Consider the following 21,765-nt stretch of genomic DNA (forward strand, 5'->3'; position numbering starts at 1 on the left):
ACAAAGAGGTCACCTCCTAGCAATCCCTGATACTCTCCCTAAGCTGCTAACAACATGTACAAATCTCAAAAGTAGAAATGCACATGCACAGGAACCTGAGACTGCTGAAACACCGCACCAAACCCTCAGCTTAGTGAACAGGGAAAGAGGCAACCGGCTACTTCCAAACTGAAGGAGCTAGTGTCTCCCTGAGGCCTAGTCAGAACAGACACACTAAGAAAAGGGAAAATAACTTAGCTTGAGATGTAACTGGAACAGGAGAACCACCACACAAGCAGAGCACTCCACAGAAGAACTATCAGCCACAGGGAAACAAGTGGGAGGCGGAACATATAAAGAGCCACCTGACTGATAATGAGCAGCATCTGCAAAGGGGTGGAAACCTGCTAGCAACTGTGAAAACAAGAGAGATCTGTCAGATAGACTCCTGAGTTTTCCGTCTATCTGAACTTCTAAGATCTCTCCCAGAGCCGGCGGTGATAATAGCAGATCAGTGGGCTTCGGGTGTCAGATCCCCACCAATCCGATATTAATGACTTGTTTGCAGGATGGATTCTCAACTTCTAGTCACTAGAAAGCCTTTTTAACTATTGAAGCAGATAATCTACAGACAATATATAGAAATTGTCAAGTGCTGTTAAATGGGGATCATATACTTTTAATAGAAACAACAGAACCAAATAATTTAATAAATCGTTCATTATATTTGTCTTTTTTAAATTAGACATTTATAATATTTATAATTAACAACATTTCATATAAAAGACCACATAAAAATGTCAATAGACTCACATTTTATCTTTATTCGAACTGACCGTGCATGAAATAACATCCTGCATTTCTAAAATATCCAATAAATGATGTGTCCTTCACCAATCCTTATCCTATAGTATTGTGATCCATTATATTAAAACTGAGGCATGAGTATTCCACAGGTGACGGCATGCAAGGGAGGCCACAATGAGGTGGAGGTTAGATGGATAATGGCCATCATCTCTAATCTGCTCATTTTCCAGCTTGGAGTATGTAAGATTTCACTGTAATGGATTAAGTATACTGTGAATTTCCACCTTTGCAGTAGCTCAAATTCGCAACGAACTTAGCCCCTAAAGGTAACCTGCATTTGGCGAACCTGCAGCATTTTACGGTACCAGCAAAGTGGATGAGAATGAGAGTGAAATAATCTGCAGCATAAATTTGCCTGCTGCGGATATCCACTGTGGATTTTACCCTTTACATTGCATGTAGTAAAATCTGCAAATCAAACCAAGTCCACAAGTTCAGCAAATTTTATGTTATCAGCAAAGTTTATGCTATCATGTATGCAGTAAAATAATTAAAGTTTCCTTCACAAAACAATAGTGGGCTTTGGTTTGTACTGTGCAGTGGATTTGCTTATTGATCCCTGATTATAGAAACACATCCGGCCCGAACTCCGGCGCAGCAATCTTTCCAGCTTTGGTGAAATCGTCTATATTTTTCCCTTTAATCTTCTTCAGCCATGCCTTCTTGCTTTCTTTGCTCTTTGTGGCCTGCACATGAGCGTCCTCTTCTTTCTGCTGTGTCATCTTTTGCATTTGAAATTCCTTCAGTTGCTTCATGGTAAGGAGTTGGAAGGAACCGCGTTCTCGGTATGGGTCGATGTTCACGACCTGCTCTGGCGCCTTCCATTTTGGGATATTTATTTTGATATTTTGTCCCATGATCATCCGCATGGGCTGAACCGACTGGCAACTCGAGTAGAGGCCAATCTGCTTCACGCCGGCGTCAAGGGCCGATGTTGATCTTCTAAGGACGACATTGTGTTTTTCTTTCTTCCGGTAATCACAGCTTGTCTGTGGGCGAATAATAATAGGGCATGGGATAGTGGAATGAACCTTTGGACTGTGCAATGACTCCTTCATCTTCAGCCCCACTTTTCTTATCTGGAAGGCCGTTAGGACTGTCCTCATGTCTACAGGAACAGCAGAAGACTTTAAGTGCTGAAGAAGAGTCACAGGGTGAAGGTTCTGGCTTTCGGTTTGGAGGAAAGGCGAGATAAATGTCTTTTGTTCATCACCAGCTAGTGTAACCCCCCATGTGTCACGGATCCTGGAGTTGTACTCCATATTCGATCCAACTACATCTGCCTTCTGTAAATTCTGGATAGTACTGACTTTTAGAAGGATTTGATTGGGGCTCATGGGTGTGTGGGGTCCACGCTGCTTCATCCGTTGCAGTGCTGTGCCCTCACTTATGGAAAGAGCAGATTTTCGACCTGGAGATCCGTAGCCTGATTCGTCATCTGCAATTATTATACAAGTAATCAAGAAATTAGCATATGGATTTTACTAGTGAAGCACACATACATATATGTGTATATTATATGACCCTTTGTTACCCCAAACTTAGTGTCATTTTTGCCCACTAGCAGTTAAAGGAGACTTCGAATAACTAATATTAAGAGCGGTTTCAGACTGCGGTGCACAGTTTAGGAATGTGGTTCATGAGACGACTGCATTTACCGGACCGACCACAGCCCGTCTGTGCCAAACTCGCTGTCTTATTTGGGTACAGAAAAGTACACCTGTTTTTTTATTCCTGCCCGTAAGTGTCATTCTGGAGGAAAAAATGGCAGACAAGATAGTTCCCCTGGCAGAGAAGTACCACCTGGATGTTAAGTTTGAACAGCTGCCCAACTAGCTCGTCAAATGTAACTTCACTCCAAATGGAATTTTTGCTTCCCTTCGCCGAGGTCATGATCAATACTATAACAAGTATGTCAGTGTAAAAAAGGGAGGAATTTGAGGCATTGCCATGGTGCTTGCTGCTTATATTGTATTGACCTAATATGGTCACATCAAGCAAAACCACGAGAAAGTACCACCGACCACAGAAGTCCTCACAAGGTACACAAAACCCTTCTGTATCTGCTCTGTATTTAATCTATTAAAATGAAAAAAAGTGAATTAGACCCGAATAAGGCTGAAACTCACAGCATTATAGATCACTATGATGCAGTGAGTTTCACTTAAACAAGCCTCAGCACGGAAAAGGCAGCCGTCACATGAGCTATTTTCCTGGACCACAAACAGCCATCTTAAACCAACTTTTCCAACTAGAATACTGCCCCTATGTAGAATAACAGGTATTATAATACTGCCTCCTATGTACAAAAATATAACCACAATAATACTGCCTCTATGTACAAGAATATAACTACTATAATACTGCCTCCTATGTACAAGAATATAACTACTATAATACCGCTCCTATGTACAAGAATATAAATACTATAATACTGCTCCTATGTACAAGAATATAACTACTATATTACTGCCTCCTATGTAGAAGAATATAACTACTATAATACTGCTCCTATGTACAAGACTATAACTACTATAATACTGCCCCCTATGTACAAGAATATAACTACTATAATACTGCTCCTATGTACAAGAATATAACTACTATAATACTGCTCCTATGTACAAGAATATAACTACTATAATACTGCTCCTATGTACAAGAATATAACTACTATAATACTGCCTCCTATGTACAAGAATATAACTACTATAATACTGCTCCTATGTACAAGAATATAACTACTATAATACTGCCTCCTATGTACAAGAATATAACTACTATAATACTGCCTCCTATATACAAGAATATAACTACTATAATACTGCTCCTATGTACAAGAATATAGCTACTATAATACTGCTCCTATGTACAAGAATATAACTACTATAATACTGCTCCTATGTACAAGAATATAACTACTATAATACTGCTCCTATGTACAAGAATATAACTACTATAATACTGCTCCTATGTACAAGAATATAACTACTATAATACTGCCTCCTATGTACAAGAATATAACTACTATAATACTGCTCCTATCTACAAGAATATAACTACTATAATACTGCTCCTATGTACAAGAATATAACTACTATAATACTGCTCCTATGTACAAGAATATAACTACTATAATACTGCCTCCTATGTACAAGGATATAACTACTATAATACTGCTCCTATGTACAAGAATGTAACTACTATAATACGGCCCCCTGTGGATAAGCCAGTGGATCTGAATTAGTAAATATAATAATATTTTTGGTACCAGAATCATCCTTTTTCTTTAAGGCAGAACCTGTTCTACTACGTAGCTCTGGACTCGTTGTTCGGGGTCTGCATGCAGATGGAGGCTTTTTGTAAAATTCCGGTTGCAGATCAATGTATGCAAAGCTTCTGCGATAATTTCTTAATTCTGGCCAAGTAGCTGGTTTTAAGGAGTCCATATGTAAATCTGGAATAGAGCAGAGTATGATTACTAAAAATGGTATGCGTCATCCACGTACTGATTTGTGTGGAGGAGGTGTATGTGTATTAGATATAGACGTGTGTTTTTTATATATTAGTTTATACATCAGTATAAGAAGTACAGCTCTTCTCTTACCATGTGCTCTCTTCATACTTCTTGCAGACAGGCTTCGAGCATGGTGGGACAGCTGGCTCTTTGTCCTCTGATCATTGTCATCTTCTTCCTGCTGGTAGATTTTCTTATTGCTGGAACCAACGCGTTTCATTCTCTGAGCACGCACATAACTGTACGGTCTCACCCTGAAGGGGGCTTCTTGGAACCGCTGCCTTTCTTTCAGAACATGCACTCGTTCTGAAGCTTGTGAGTAATCCCATGAGACCTCCTCAAACTGGAAGATCATGATGCTCGTCAGTACATTGATCACCATCCTAGAGTTTAGGGAGACAGGTTGGATCTATGAACGTGTTGAAGACACATGTCTGTCAATAATACAGTAGAGACATCACAGTCAGATGCCAGAACCAGACAGATAGTCAGAGATTGGGTCAACCAGAAAGCTGCAGTCAGGGGCAAACACAGATATTGTCGGAGATTTGTGATCAAGGAGTAATCATTTATTTAAAAGGTCACACTTTTGCCCGCTTTCCCCTATGTCTATGTTGGAAAAAGTGTTATAGGTACTTTAAAAATATGTGGCTCACTCTGAACAATGTTTGTCAATGTTTGTCTCCCGTATGCTTCCCATCAAACTAAGGGGAGCTCAGTGCATAGGTATGTATACAGTTACCACTGAATTCAAAGGAAGCAGTATCATCTCTTTGCACTGAGCTCCCTCTAGTGGTGGCTGCAGGAATATGTTAAGAAAGAGAATGAGTTCAGCATTAGCCAACATCCCCCCTGCCCCATGCCCACCCTCCAGATTAGCACAGGCTCATTTATAGAGAAAGAGGAGAACTGTAGCTCTAAATAAATGAATCAATTGTAACCTTTAAAGCCCTTTAGATGGGGTTGGGTGGTCCCTGTAGAATGCAGTTGAACTAATTTGGATACATATCCTGTTACAGGCTAAATACTGACTAAAGGCCCTTTTAGACTGTCCGACGTTTGGGCAGATTATTGCGAACAAGTGTTTCTACAAATAGGACTCCCAGAAGTACTGACTTCATATATGGACACAGAGCAGGGACTCCTAAGCCATATACTGTATGGAGTGAGAGCAGGGACTCTTAAGCCATATACTGTATGGAGTCAGAGCAGGGATTCCTAAGCCATGTATGGAGTGAGAATAGGGACTCCTAAGCCATATATGGACACAGAGCAGGGACTCCTAAGCCATATATGGAGTGAGAGCAGGGACTCCTAAGCCATGTAGGCAGTGAGAGCATAGACTCCTAAGCCATATATGGACACAGAGCAGGGACTCCTAAGCCATGTATACAGTGAGAGCAGGGACTCCCAAGCCCTATATGGTTTCCTAAGCCATATACAGAGTGAGAGCAGGACTCCGAAGCCATGTATGCAGTGAGAGCAGGAATTCCTAAGACATATATGGTTTCCTAAGCCATATTTAGAGTCGGAGCAGGGACTCCTAAGCCATATATGGAGTCAGAGCAGGGATTCCTAAGCCATATATGGAGTCGGAGCAGGGACTCCTCAGCCATGTATGCAGTGAGAGCAGGAATTCCTAAGACATATAAGGTTTCCTAAGCCATATATGGAGTCGGAGCAGGGATTCCTAAGCCATATATGGAGTCGGAGCAGGGACTCCTAAGCCATATATAGAGTCAGAGCAGGGATTCCTAAGCCATATATTGAGTCGGAGCAGGGACTCCTCAGCCATGTATGCAGTGAGAGCAGGGACTCCTAAGCCATATATGGTTTCCTAAGCCATATATGGAGTCAGAACAGGGACTCCTAAGCCATACATGGAGTCAGAGCAGGGATTCCTAAGCCATATATAGAGTTGGAGCAGGGATTCCTAAGCCATATATGGAGTCGGAGCAGGGACTCCTTAGCCATGTATGCAGTGAGATCAGGGACTTCTAAGCCATATATGGTTTCCTAAGCCCTATACGGAGTCAGAGCAGGGATTCCTAAGCCATGTATGGACTCGGAGCAGGGACTCCTTAGCCATGTATACAGTGAGATCAGAGACTTCTAAGCCATATATGGTTTCCTAAGCCATATACAGAGTCAGAGCAGGGACTCCTAAGCCATGTATGCAGTGAGAGCAGGGACTCCTAAGCCATGTATGTAGTGAGAGCAGGGACTCCTAAGCCATGTATGCAGTGAGAGCAGGGACTCCTAAGCCATATATGGAAACAGAGCAGGGATTCCTAAGCCATATACGGACACAGAGCAGGGACTCCTAAGCAGTGCAGAGAAAATATGGCAGGTCAATGGTCTGGTAAAAAAATTTAATAAAATGCCGGTGGAGTATAAGCCAGGTGACAACTCTAGCCTGGACTGACAATTGAATGCTATAGAAATGATTTGGGCAGACCCAGATATGTATTTGTATCCTACCCTGAATCGGGATCTGCTTCAATCAGTGTGGGCATTTTGTTGTAACTCGTGATACTTACCCTGTGCAGATCCATTGGCTCCGATGGTTTTATAAATAACACTGTAAGAAAGCGAGCGGTGAGGAGACGCGCACTTGGTCTCCATAGTATTACAACTCCAGCCCTCTGAAAGGTCACTCGAAACAAACCAATTGGAGGCGTTATTAGTCTTCTGTAGTGCATTCTCCCCCCTGATTGGATAGTAGGTGTGACCTTCCTGATGGGAGGCGGAAACAGAAGATATTAAAAAAAAAACACTGTGATCGGTGCATACCGCCACTGCCTTTTCCCTTTAGGCTACTTTCACACTTGTGTTCAGAGCGGATCCGTCTGCATTATAGTTTAGAAAAAATTCTAAGTGTGAAAGTTGCTCAGACGGATCCGTCCAGACTTTACATTGAAAGTCAAAGGCGGACGGATCCGTTTTGAAAATTGAGCCATATTGTGTCAACTTCAAACGGATCCGTCCCCATTGACGTACATTGTAAGTCTGGACGGATCCGTTTGTCTCCGCACGGCCAGGCGGACACCCGAACGCTGTACAAACGGTGCCAGACTGAGGCATCCTGAGCGGATCCGCATCCACTCAGAATGCATTAGGGCTGTGCGGATCCGTTCGGGGCCGCTTGTGAGAGCCTTCAAACGGAACTCACAAGCGGAGCCCCGAACGCTAGTGTGAAAGTAGCCTTAGATACAAGCAGCCGTGCTGTGTTCACTGGCGAAAAGTGAAGGAGCAGAGAAATAGTGTTGAGGGCTTTGCTAGTTAGTTAGAGAAGGGAGAAGTTCCAGTGTCAGGTCCAGAGTTCACCCTTATCAGGGTGGGTGCTCCATTTAGCATCTGGCATAGGACTAGTTGCACACCGCCATGGATGATTTCTGCATCCATGTGTACGTTCCACAAACGGTTAAACTTGTTCTATACTTGGCCACAAAATTCAGACCACAGACCCATTGAAGTCAGTTGGTTGCAACATGGACTATGTCCATATTTGTGGTCGTGGCTAAAAGTTGGACTCGGGCAGGTGTGCCCGTCTCGAAACCTAACCGGCTGAGTTGTGCCTGGAGCTGGGTACGAGAGCAGCCTATAAGGGGGCTGCCCTGGTGGAGAAGATTAGAAAATAAGGGGAATGGGAGGGTGGGTCGATAACCGGAACGCCTGCCAGGTGAGAGTGAGAGGGGCTGATATAGGCTCAAGCCCCTCCCACAAATGCAGGCTGAGCTTCAGCCTTACTAACTTGTGGTCGTGGCTAAAAGTTGGACTCGGGCAGGCGTGCCCGTCTCGAAACCTAACCGGCTGAGTTGTGCCTGGAGCCGGGTACGAGAGCAGCCTATAAGGGGGCAAAAAGGAAACCAAAGTAGGTAATTCAAGGACTTTATTGAATCATAATACCAGAGACTGAAAAGCTTGCGAAATTTCTATCTGCGGGTTTGGTATGTACCTGGTGAAACATGACGAGCGCCAGCGTCCCATTCTCCGGATGACATGAGCGGGGACCCTGTGCTTGGAAGCTGCGGAAGGAATGGCCAGATATAGAACTGGGGTCAAACCCTAAGCCTGAGGCAAGTGTACAGATATGGCACGTGAATTACGCAGAGGTGAGAGGGCCATTAAGATGAGGTAGCAGTGGGCTGTTTAGGGGAGCTTCACGGATGTCGTGCATGAGCTGCTTGAAGACTTGTACCAGGCACCAATTATTGCCAGATTGGAAGAATTTTACCTCAATTGGGGGACCTGTCTGGCTTGTCTAAGTGGACAACAACTTAAGCGTATAGTGGCCCTGGTTCCACACTAGTTGCTCTTTTGACAGACCGCTGCGCCCAGCTGAACTGCAAGTGAATTCACCTGGCCTAAGGAACCCATAGAAGCCCAGGTACATAGCAGCTTTGATGACCAAGCTGGAGAAGGGCCCAAAAGGGTCGCCATCAAGGGCTGATGACATCCTTCAGAACATCTCGCCTGTGACTGCCTGTCTACGGGACGGGGGATTGACCCTGCCTTTCTGGACCCCACGCAAGGTGGCCTTGACCACATGCGATGAAAAAATGGAGCCCTCTCCCGGGTTGTGGAGCATGGTGTGGTGTTGGACGCCAGCAAGGTACAACTTGATGGTGTTATGGGAGAGATGTAAATGGTGATGACTATGCGCGATAAAGGCCATGATGTACGGGATGTCCGCTAACTCGCCCTGTGGGTGCAGACTGGAAAAATCCTGGTAGGTTCTCAGGCCCGATTGGTAGTTCCTGGCTGTATTTGGGGCGAGGGACTGCTGTGCCAGGCCCCTTGGTGAGGAGACTAGAGCACTTAGTCCATGGTCAGGGAATTGAATGCCGGGGTGGGACATCTGAGCGGATCGACTTCGGGCATGACTTGGAAAAAGAGGGGGAAATTAAACCGGGATAATGCGTCTGCCTAGGCTTTAAAATTTACTATATAATAAATGAAGGTTACATTTTATTTATTTATTTGAAGCAACATTTCCCCTCTCTACATGGAAGTTTATTGGTAGACAGTACTAAGAATGTGAACTTACACCATGCCTGTTACAGGGTTCTGGTCTGGGTAAGGAATGCCCCAGTGGCTAAGTGTATTGATTATATTAACACCTGCCTACCCCAAATTCATTGTACCTGTGATGTAAGCACAGAAAGACTATGGAACCACATGGCAGTGTGATGTTACTCACTCAACCATGTGTCTAATTTAAATATCAAAACAAGACTGAATCTTAGCTCTGTAACAGTGCCCTTTATATGTCTGTATCCCTCTTACCCCATAGCAGCAGTGACATGCTCATGGTAAGTGTGCCAGTGGCTGCAGTTCACTAATAGCAAGCAGAGATCTTGAAATGGTCAGAGATTAACATGTGTAAAGTTAGCCATACACCTCCTATAGCTGTCAGCATGCATGTGTAGAGCTACCGAGTGTGCATGTGTTTTTAGTGGCGAGAGGAAAATGGGGACAAAGGATCAGGAATGCGGAAATACAACATTCCCGACCCTTCTTCAACACAACCCAATACATGTGAGCTGGTCAGCTGATCCCGCTGGGGGAGGGGATTGTTTTTTTTCTAATGTGTGTATCTTAAAGGGATTGTACATGATTACAAAAACATGGCTATTTTATTTTATTTTTTTCACAAACAGTGCCATACAGCCTATGGGTTGTGTCTGGTATTGCATCTCAGTTCCAAGGAATTGGATAGGGCTGAGCTGCAATTCAACGCATGACCAGTGGACAAGTATGGTGCCGTTTCTGGAAGAAAGCAGCCATGTTTAAGGGCTCATGCACACGGCCGTAAGTGTTTTGCAGTCCCCAAATTGCGGATCCATAAAACACGGATCCCGACTGAGTGCATGCCGCCATTTATTTTCAAACTACCGTAGAAATGTCCTATCCTTGTCTGAAAAATGGACAAGAATAGGACATGTTCGTGCGGATACTGACAGGACACAGTGGGCTGTCTACATCTTTTGCGGCCCCATTAAAATGAATTGGTCACCATCCGATCCGAAAAAAAATTGGAACTAATGCAAAAATTGGAACTAATGCGAACTAATCCTGTGCAGCCTCTTTAACTCCTTCGCTACCAGAAGCAAAGTGCAAACATAGTTCCCGCTCGTGTGTGCAGTGGCCAGTGGTTCTCCGCTGTTTCAAACTGCAGAGACCCACGGCTAATGACTGTGATCGGCAATGATGCCTATCGCGGTCATTAAAGACTTTAGATGCCGTGATCAAGTAAGATCACGGCATCCAAAGGATGAAAAACCTGGAAGCTTGGGCTTCTTACCGGCTTTCTCTGCGGCCAATGAGGATGCCGGTAATTGAATTTAATGTGCTGGGTCTCTGTGACCCAGGGTGTTGAAGCTGCAATTTTTATTTTGGCCAGCAGGTGGAAGGCTAACATAATTAATGAGCAATTCTGCACAAATAATGGATCTAAAAGATCCATGATTGTTCAGAATAAAAAAAATAAAAATAAATAAAGAATTTTGTAGGCTCAAATACGAGCTTCAAAATTATAAAAAAAAGAAAAAGATATATAAAAAAATATAAAAGTTTAAATCATCCCCCTTTCCGTAGAATAAAAAAAATACATAAACAAAAAATATAAACATCATTGGCATCACCGAATCCAAAAACTGCCCATACTTAAAATATTAAAATATTTTTCCAATACAGCAAATGGCGTAATGAAAAAAAAAAGAGTCAACATGGCCGATTTGCCATTTTTTTATTGCTTCTCTTACCCCCCAAAAATTTTTACTAAAATGTGAAGAAAAATAAAAACGCAAAAACAAAAAAAAACTTCCGGTATCCTAAGGGTTAAGGTTAGCCTTGTTCTGGAACATTGTTGTTACCTGTTGTCATGAATACACAGTGCAGCCACAGGGTCGGCCCGGCTATTGGCTCTCATCACTCGGAGGCAGTCTCCATTCAGGAAATTAAATACCCGGATTTTGCCGTCAGCGCATCCTGTAATGACCCTGAGGTAGAGCAGCTCCAGACACATCACCTCCCTGCAAGAATACAGTCAAGAACCAGTCTACATTGTGACAGCATGTATCGCAACCCCATCTGTGTACCATGTGTAGCCCATAGTCACAGCCAGCTGAAAGTGTGTAATGCTTCTTTCCCCTATGGTGGCGCTGTAGGGAAATTGAATGCTTTCTGCTGGCTGCTGTGGGCATGTCCCCTCTGATAAATATTTGTACCCTCAGACGGACTTACTTTGGATGCCTGAAGGTCATTAATCGTTTCTGAAAAGTTCCCATCATGCTCCAGGCAATGGCGTATCCGTCTGAACTCCCTGATACCAAGTGCCACCGGTCAAAAGACAGGCATTTTATAGCTGCCTGGTGCCCTGGTAACGTCTAATGAATAGAAAAAAGCAGAATATGAGGGCACGAAGGACAAATACTCTTAACATACCTAATCACTGGAAATGCTGCAACTTTCTTTATACCTTTGTAGAAAAAAAATCCATAGCTGTTGTAAGATCTCTGCTTGCTGTCAGTAAACATCCATCCTGACCTCAGTTATGCTTACACAAGTGCATGGTCCATTTCAAAAAAAAAAAAAAAAAGGGGGGGGGGGGGTGCTCCAATACACAGTCTGAAATCCGCAGCATCAGCATAGGGGATCTCATCCACATGCTTTGATTTTCACTGTGGATTTCACCCACTGCAATCCATAAGGGTGTTACAGTGTTCAGACACTGGATGTCAGCGATGTAAACAGATCTCATAGGGCCCCATAGCAAAGCTTAGTATGGGCCCACCCAGTTCCCCAGTACACGTCCGTCAATCAGTCCCAGGCAATAAAAATTATTTATTATTAAAGGGGTTGTGCCCAAAAAAAATTCCTTATTTTTCAAACCAGCACCTGGATCTGAATACTTTTGTAATTGCATGTAATTAAAAATTTAATATAGCCTGCTGTGAGCTATTCAATAAAATGTATCTGTATAGCGCCACCTGCTGTTTGTTTTTCCCTTATATCTTGTCCATCTCACTGAGGTGGGCACGCATGCTCAGTTTAAATCTGTGACAGTTACACGAAAAGAGCTGCAGCAGATTGTCATTCACACCTGGCCTTACCCTACCCTGCCTTATATGTCAGAAAAAGTGGAACAGGTGCTTCATGTACATAGCGCTCATTCAGACCACCATATTTCTCAGCAGACAACTGCCATAAACACACTGATAAATCTGCTTCTCTTCTGTTAGAAAGCTGGCTGCCCGAGGCCACCACTAGGGGGAGCCTAGTGTATAGGTGTTTATGCAGTTACAGTTGACTAAATTAGAAGCTGTAATCATGTGTTTGAGCTCCCTCTAGTGGTGGCTGCATGAAAATGCAGCATTTTGACATCAGTAAAGGAAGGAGTTCAGTGCTGGGCCCCTCTTCCCCCTGGAGTGGTCTGCCCCCAATTAATGTACACCACAGCAATGTAAACGAGTATACATCTGCATTCACTCACAGCAAACAGAGATCTTGAGAATGAAACATAAAGTATATTAGAAAGTTGCAGAGCTTTGCATTATATGATGCTTTACAGACAGAACAGAAAAGTCGTTGCTGAATTGCATGAAGTTATGACGGGTGAGTACCATCTTCTCACCCACCTTGAGTAATGCAGCGGATTCGGTGTGCCAGATTTTGACCAGACCCTTCTCACAGCCGCTCACCACTAACTGGCCCCTCATTTTTACAGCCAGAACCGGGTCCTTATGTTTAAATGTCCGCAGACATTTCCCGGTAGTGATGTCCCACACTAGAAGGAAGAGAGAAATCAATCAGTGGGTGAAATCGGAAGACGCCACGGTCAGCGAATACCCCTGACTATGTAAAGGGTATGTAGACTTTTGCAACCAAAAGAATGAAGCAGCATTGTAAAGAGTCCTGATAAAAAAAAAATCTGCTGCTTTGAGTCGGCAGCTCCTATGCGGGGCACGGCCACATGCAGTGATGTGAATGAAAATGGCGCTGACGTGCAGTTTTCAAGCCAATTTTAACCCCTTAATGACAGCAGATAGGTGTCCACATGTGGCAGACTTTTTCCATCATGGATTTGCAGGAAAATGGACACATCTTACGTGTGGATTTCACCCTATACATTGAAGGGGTGAAATCAGTGGCGGAAAATAAAAAATAAAAAAATCAACAAATCTGCAATATTTGAAATCTTCAGCATGCAGATTTTTTCCGCCACACGCGGTTGCCATTTTCAAAACCCAATCTGCAGAGTGTGATTTCACCCTTCGTCTACCCCCTCTGGCGTCTTCATGTTGACCTGCAGATGGTAGACGAAGGGAGTAGAGATGACGGCAGGATCAGACCACACAGGGCTTGTTTGTTGTCAGTAACCATGGACACATAAGGGCTCATGCACACTAACACATTTTTTCCGTGTCCATTCCGTTTTTTCACTTCAATAGGTCCGCAATTAGACGGAAATTAACCCTTGTGTATTCTGTGTCCGTATGTACGCATGGCCTTTCCACAAAAAAATAGAACACGTCCTACTATTGTCCGCATTACAGACAAGGTTGGGAATGGTCTATTAGGGGCAGACCCTTCCGTTCCGCAAAATGTGGAATGCACACGGACGTCATACGTGTTTTTTTTGCGGACTGCAAAAACAGCAATGGCTGTGTGCATGAGCTCTAAGTCTGCATAGGAGCTGTGAACACAAAACGGAAGGAGTTTATATTTTTTTTAATCAAGACCATTTGCTGTGTTTTTTATGTTTTAGATGCATTGGAGGAGGACATGCCCCATGATTATTATTATGTATTATATTATTCGCCCTATGCTCATTTTCATTTGTGCTATTATTTTACTCCAGGTCCTTTCTGACCTTTTACCAGTCCGTCTTTAGCTCCAGAAACCAGCACGTCGTCTTGTAGGTCCAGGCATGTTATGGTCTTCATGTGTCCGTGATAGATCCTGAGGCACACTCCGCTGTGCAGATCCCACTGCCTGCAAGACAGAGAAGTATAGACGTCGTCACTACAGATCCCCCATCAGACCACAGGTAAGTGACAGACACCAGACAGGGCTATACTGGGGTGGATTCACATGGCACATACTGCAGCGCCCATATGCCAGGGTCCTTTTACAGGAGCATTATTATTGGCCCGTGTCAAAGAGCCTTTATGCAGAAAATCCATTCGAGATGGATTTTTCAGCCACTGTTGCGTTGCAGTCGCAGCATGTTGCATGTTACAGTGCGACACCATAGACTGCCATTATAAAAATTGTTGCGCGACATTGGTGCAACAAAATGTTGCACTACAAATGTTGCAGTGTAGTTGTGCACTATCTGTCGCGCGACAAATGTCATCGGGTAGACCTAGCCTTACTCATTCTTTACAATCACTCTGCACTTGCTGTAAGAGGAATCAGCCCTATACATGCGGACTTCCTGCTGAGCATATGCTTCTTACTGAACAGGCAGCGCCGCAGTGTAAAGAATAGGAAAAGGACAGAGGAACAGGTAAAGAGATTGTCCAGGATTAGAAAAACATGGCTGCTTTCTTGCGAAAACAGCACGACCCCTGTCTACAGGTTGTTTGTGGTATTGCAGCTCTGACCCATTGAGTCCAATGGTGCTGTGCTGCAATACCAGGAGGGGTGGGGGATGCTGTTTTTGGAAGAAAGCTGCCATTTTTTATATTCCTGGACAACCCCTTTAACCACTTTAACCCCGCTAGCTAAAACCCCCTTAATGACCAGACCACTTTTTACACTTCTGCACTACACTACTTTCACCCTTTATCGCTCGGTCATGCAACTTACCACCCAAATGAATTGTACCTCCTTTTCTTCTCACTAATAGAGATTTCATTTGGTGGTATTTTATTGCTGCTGACATTTTTACTTTTTTTGTTATTAATCGAAATTTAACGATTTTTTTGCAAAAAAATGACATTTTTCACTTTCAGCTGTAAAATTTTGCAAAAAAAACGACATCCATATATAAATTTTTCGCTAAATTTATAGTTCTACATGTCTTTGATAAAAAAAAAATGTTTGGGCCAAAAAAAAAATGGTTTGGGTAAAAGTTATAGCGTTTACAAACTAAGGTACAAAAATGTGAATTTCCGCTTTTTGAAGCAGCTCTGACTTTCTGAGCACCTGTCATGATTCCTGAGGTTCTACAATGCCCAGACAGTACAAACACCCCACAAATGACCCCATTTCGGAAAGTAGACACCCTAAGGTATTCGCTGATGGGCATAGTGAGTTCATAGAACTTTTTATTTTTTGTCACAAGTTAGCGGAAAATGATGATTTTTTATTATTTATTTTTTTCTTACAAAGTCTCATATTCCACTAACTTGCGACAAAAAATAAAAAATTCTAGGAACTCGCCATGCCCCTCACGGAATACCTTGGGGTGTCTTCTTTCCAAAATGGGGTCACTTGTGGGGTACTTATACTGCCCTGGCAATTTAGGGGCCCATATGTGTGAGAAGTACTTTGCAATCAAAATGTGTAAAAAATGGCCTGCGAAATCCGAAAGGTGCACTTTGGAATGTGTGCCCATTTGCCCACCTTGGCTGCAAAAAAGTGTCACACATGTGGTATCGCCGTACTCAGGAGAAGTTGGGGAATGTGTTTTGGGGTGTCATTTTACATATAACCATGCTGGGTGAGAAAAATATCTTGGCAAAAGACAACTTTTCCCATTTTTTTATACAAAGTTGGCATTTGACCAAGATATTTATCTCACCCAGCATGGGTATATGTAAAATGACACCCCAAAACACATTGCCCAACTTCTCCTGAGTACGGCGATACCAGATGTGTGACACTTTTTTGCAGCCAAGGTGGGCAAAGGGGCACATATTCCAAAGAGCACCTTTCGGATTTCGCAGGCCATTTTTTACACATTTTGATTGCAAAGTACTTCTCACACATATGGGCCCCTAAATTGCCAGGGCAGTATAAGTACCCCACAAGTGACCCCATTTTGGAAAGAAGACACCCCAAGGTATTCCGTGAGGGGCATGGCGAGTTCCTAGAATTTTTTATTTTTTGTCACAAGTTAGCGGAAAATGATGATTTTTTTTATTTTATTTTTTTTCCTTACAAAGTCTCATATTCCACTAACTTGCGACAAAAAATAAAAAATTCTAGGAACTCGCCATGCCCCTCACGGAATACCTTGGGGTGTCTTCTTTCCAAAATGGGGTCACTTGTGGGGTAGTTATACTGCCCTGGCAATTTAGGGGCCCAAATGTGTGAGAAGTACTTTGCAATCAAAATGTGTAAAAAATGGCCTGCGAAATCCGAAAGGTGCACTTTGGAATGTGTGCCCATTTGCCCACCTTGGCTGCAAAAAAGTGTCACACATGTGGTATCGCCGTACTCAGGAGAAGTTGGGGAATGTGTTTTGGGGTGTCATTTTACATATACCTATGCTGGGTGAGATAAATATCTTGGCAAAAGACAACTTTTCCAATTTTTTTATACAAAGTTGGCATTTGACCAAGATATTTCTCTCACCCAGCATGGGTATATGTAAAATGACACCCCAAAACACATTCCCCAACTTCTCCTGAGTACGGCGATACCAGATGTGTGACACTTTTTTGCAGCCTAGATGCGCAAAGCGGCCAAAATTCCTTTTAGGAGGGCATTTTTAGACATTTGGATCCCAGACTTCTTCTCACGCTTTCGGGCCCCTAACATGCCAGGGCAGTATAAATACCCCACATGTGACCCCATTTTGGAAAGAAGACACCCCAAGGTATTCCGTGAAGGGCCTGGCGAGTTCCTAGAATAAAAAAAATTTTGCCACAAGTTAGCGGAAATTGATTTTTTTTGTATTTTCTCACAAAGTCTCCCTTTCCGCTAACTTGGGACAAAAATTTCAATCTTTCATGGACTCAATATGCCCCTCACAGAATACCTTGGGGTGTCTTCTTTCCGAAATGGGGTCACATGTGGGGTATTTATACTGCCCTGGCTTTTTAGGGGCCCTAAAGCGTGAGAAGAAGTCTGGAATATAAATGTCTAAAAATTTTACGCATTTGGATTCCGTGAGGGGTATGGCGAGTTCATGTGAGATTTTATTTTTTGACACAAGTTAGTGGAATATGAGACTTAGTAAGAAAAAACAAAAACAAACAAAAATTTTCCGCTAACTTGTGCCCAAAAAAATGTCTGAATGGAGGCTTACAGGGGGGTTATCAATGACAGGGGGGTGATCAATGACAGGGGGGTGATCAATGACAGGGGGTGATCAGGGAGTCTATATGGGGTGATCACCCCCCTGTCATTGATTACCCCCCTGTAAGGCTCCATTCAGACGTCCGTATGATTTTTTACGGATCCACGGATACATGGATTGGATCCGCAAAACACATGCGGACATCTGAATGGAGCCTTACAGGGGGGTGATAAATGACGGAGGTGATCAGGGAGTCTATATGGGTGATCACCCCTCTGTCATTGATCACCCCCCTGTAAGGCTCCATTCAGACGTCCGTATGATTTTTACGGATCCACTGATACATGGATCGGATCCGCAAAACACATGCGGACGTCTGAATGGAGCCTTACAGGGGGGTGATCAATGACAGGGAAGTGATCAGGAAGTCTATATGCGTGATCACCCCCTTGTCATTGATCACCCCCCTGTAAGGCTCCATTCAGACGTCCGCATGTGTTTTGCGGATCCGATCCATGTATCAGTGGATCCGTAAAAATCATACGGACGTCTGAATGGAGCCTTACAGGGGGGTGATCAATGACGGAGGTGATCAGGGAGTCTATATGGGTGATCACCCCTCTGTCATTGATCATCCCCCTGTAAGGCTCCATTCAGACGTCTGCATGTGTTTTGCGGATCCGATCCATGTATCAGTGGATCCGTAAAAATCATACGGACGTCTGAATGGAGTATTACAGGGAGGTGATCAATGACGGAGGTGATCAGGGAGTCTATATGGGTGATCACCCCTCTGTCATTGATCACCCCCCTGTAAGGCTCCATTCAGACGTCCGCATGTGTTTTGCGGATCCGATCCATGTATCAGTGGATCCGTAAAAATCATACGGACCTCTGAATGGAGCCTTACAGGGGGGTGATCAATGACAGGGGGGTGATCAATAACAGGGGGGTGATCAGGGAGTCTATATGGGGTGATCAGTGGTTCATAAGGGGTTAATAAGTGACAGGGGGGGGTGTAGTGTAGTGGTGTTTTAGTGCTTCTTATTACTGAGCTGCCTGTGTCCTCTGGTGGTCGATCCAAACAAAAGGGACCACCAGAGGACCAGGTAGCAGGTATATTAGACGCTGTTATCAAAGCAGCGTCTAATATACCTGTTAGGGGTTAAAAAAATCACATCTCCAGTCTGCCAGCGAGCGATCACCGCTGGCAGGCTGCAGATCCAGTCTCTTACCTTCCGTTCCTGTGAGCGCGCGCGCCTGTGTGCGCGCGTTCACAGGAAATCCCGGCTCTCGCGAGATGACGCATATATGCGTGACTCTGCGCAGAGCTGCCACCTCCGGAACGCGAATCTGCGTTAGGCGGTCCGGAGGTGGTTAAAGGGGTTTGTTCACTTCAGCAAACCACATTTATTATGTAGAGAAAATTAATACAAGGCACTTACTAATGTATTGTGATTGTCCATATTGCTTCCATTGCTGGCTGGATTCATTTTTCCATCACATTATACACTGCTCGTTTCCATGGCAACGACCACCCTGCAATCCAGCAGCAGTGGTTGTGCTTGCACACTATAGGAAAAAGCACCAGCCTATGTGCGCCCTCACTGTCCGGGCCACCAGAGAGGCTGACGTCTTTTCCTATAGTGTGCAAGCACGGCCACCACTGCTGGATTGCAGGGTGGTCGTTACCATGGAAACAAGCAATGTATAATGTGATGGAAATATGAATCCAGCCAGGAATGGAAGCAATATGGACAATCACAATACATTAGTAAGTGCCTTGTGTTAACTGCATCTACATGATAAATGCCACGTGAGACAACCCCTTTAAGCTTATGTTCACATCTCTGGTACAAACTGCGGAGAGCGGAGAGACTATTGGAGCCTAATGTAGCTCGCATAGCCGGATACCGCCGCACACCGCTGGTGGTATCCGGCTATGCTCCGGTAGTCTGCCAGAACAGATGTCCTTTGACGGAGATGTGAATCTTCCTTTCGTTTTAAAGGATTTTAGTCCCAGACTCTTAAAGACAATGCAGCTAAAGGCCATCCTACACGTTAGTGCATTGTCGGCTGAACCTGCTGAGGACAGAGGGTGCGGACGGCAGTCTGATGTGTACGGGGAGCTCCCACCTGTAGTGGTTTTTATACAATGGTAGTCAATGGCTGATGTTAGCCAAGAGAATACCCCCGATGTGTACCTCTGATGTAGCCAGGGACAAGATGGAAACAGAGTCTAAGCTCACAATTATAGCTTTGGTCTGATGGAGCAGACATGCAGTGTAAAGCATGGGCACACAGCAGCAACCTGTGTCTCTGAGACCGATGGGAGATTTCATACTAAATAAATGGCCGGGGAGCATAAACCAGTGGTTAGTGGCTCATAGGGAATCTGTTATGATGACAAACCAGCTATGAAATTCCCTAAGAAACACCATCCATGGCGTGCTACCTCCACCGATGCATGCCCATGTAAATGACTCAACCCTCTCAGCTTATTGGCCTAGGGACAACATGGCCGCATCTGACAGCTGTCATTCTGTTCCTCTGTCATACCTTATACTGAGATCAAACCCTCCGCTGAAAACGAAGCCTCTTTCCTCACACAGCCGCACCACACGGATGCTCCCGGCGTGCCCTTGGATCAGCGGTGGGATCTGCGCCATGTCTGCCATGTCGTACAGCTTAACCTTGCGATCTCTCGAGCCAACAGCCACCCACCGCCCACCATCAAAATGAATCACTCTGTGGGGGTCACCTCTAAAGGGTAGAGAAAAAATGTAGGGTAGTGGAAAAAATACTGCGCCACCCCAGGGCTAATCTATATGTCCACTTACTGTCCTGTGAGAATGAGGACATTGTAGGATCCACAGAACAGGTTCCTCTCCTCCAGGGACACGGCTTCGGTCTCCACCTCTGCGTACACTGCCTCCAGACAATCTCCGGCCTGCAGGACATCAAATGTCATTCTACCAACATATAGCTGTATATCCCCCCCTGAATTCCATCCACAGTCTGTCTCCTCCCACAAGATCAGCAGACTCCTCTCCTGAAATACTCTGTGCTGCTGGGAACAAAAGCTCCATCCACTGTATCACCTCCCACAGGATCAGCACACTCCTCTGCTGAAATACTCTGTACTGCTGGGAACAAAAACTCCATCCACTGTATCACTTCCCACAGAATCAGCACACTCCTGTCCTGAAATACTCTGTACTGCTGGGAACAAAAACTCCATCCACTGTATCACTTCCCACAGAATCAGCACACTCCTGTCCTGAAATACTCTGTACTGCTGGGAACAAAAGCTCCATCCACTGTATCACCTCCCACAGGATCAGCACATTCCTCTCCTGAAATACTCTGTGCTGCTGGGAACAAAAGCTCCATCCACTGTATCGCCTCCCACAGGATCAGTACACTCCTCTCCTGAAATACACTGTACTGCTGTGAACAAAAGCTCCTTCCACTGTCTGTCATCTCTCACAAGATCAGTACACTCCTTTCCTGAGATACTCTGTGCTGCTGGGAACATAAGCTCCATCCACAGTATGTCTCCTCCCACAAGATCAGCACACTCCTCTCCTGAAATACTCTGTACTTCTGTAAACAAAAGCTCCTTACAGAGAAGTAAGGGCCCCATAGCAAGGATCAAACCAGCCCCCCACACAGGACTGAAGGGTTTCTGCCTAAACCCTTATTAATGACTATTGGGCCATTTTTTCACTGCTTCATTTGCTAAAAGTTGTTCCTTTAGAGAGTAGAGTCCTGACCAAGTTTTCACCTCCAGTAGAAGAGGAGATAATCCCAACTAAGACTGGGCCCCCTCTTGCCCTGCGCCCCATAGCAGTCGCGTGGTCTGCCGCTATGATAGTTACGCCCCTGGCTCCTTCCACTACATAACTCTATGTCCCCTACCACAAAAGCAGCACTTTTCTCTCCTAAAAATCCTCTGTGCTGCTGTGAGAAAACGCTCATTCCACTGGCGATTACCTTCCATACAGGATCAGCACATTTCTCTCCTGAAATACTCTGTACTGATGTGAGCAAAAGCTCCTTCCACTTACGGTTACCTTCCACAAACCGAGCATATTTCTCTCCTGAAATACTCTGTTCTGCTACGAGAAAAAGCTCCTTCCACAAGATTAGTACGTTCCTGTCCTGAAATATTCTGTACTTCTGTGAACAAACGTTCCTTCCG

General features: G+C 44.3%; 1 protein-coding gene across 1 annotated transcript in view; it reads right to left on the reverse strand.

Annotated features, from left to right (window-relative positions):
- Positions 1 to 783: 783 nt before the first annotated feature.
- Positions 784 to 21,765, reverse strand: part of LOC122941305 (F-box/WD repeat-containing protein 10-like) — a 29,271-nt gene continuing 8,289 nt past the window's right edge. Inside the window, exons 5-13 of the mRNA XM_044298428.1 lie at positions 20,402 to 20,511; positions 20,121 to 20,324; positions 14,241 to 14,362; positions 13,006 to 13,154; positions 11,612 to 11,754; positions 11,242 to 11,400; positions 4,454 to 4,746; positions 4,118 to 4,303; positions 784 to 2,284 (exon numbers count right to left, since the gene is read on the reverse strand). Coding sequence (XP_044154363.1) covers positions 1,410 to 2,284; positions 4,118 to 4,303; positions 4,454 to 4,746; positions 11,242 to 11,400; positions 11,612 to 11,754; positions 13,006 to 13,154; positions 14,241 to 14,362; positions 20,121 to 20,324; positions 20,402 to 20,511 — 2,241 coding nt within the window. The 3' untranslated portion in view covers positions 784 to 1,409. The remainder of the gene's footprint in view (positions 2,285 to 4,117; positions 4,304 to 4,453; positions 4,747 to 11,241; positions 11,401 to 11,611; positions 11,755 to 13,005; positions 13,155 to 14,240; positions 14,363 to 20,120; positions 20,325 to 20,401; positions 20,512 to 21,765) is intronic.

The sequence above is a fragment of the Bufo gargarizans genome, chromosome 6 (assembly GCF_014858855.1).
Source record: "Bufo gargarizans isolate SCDJY-AF-19 chromosome 6, ASM1485885v1, whole genome shotgun sequence".
In the NCBI taxonomy this organism is placed as follows: Eukaryota; Metazoa; Chordata; class Amphibia; order Anura; family Bufonidae; genus Bufo; species Bufo gargarizans.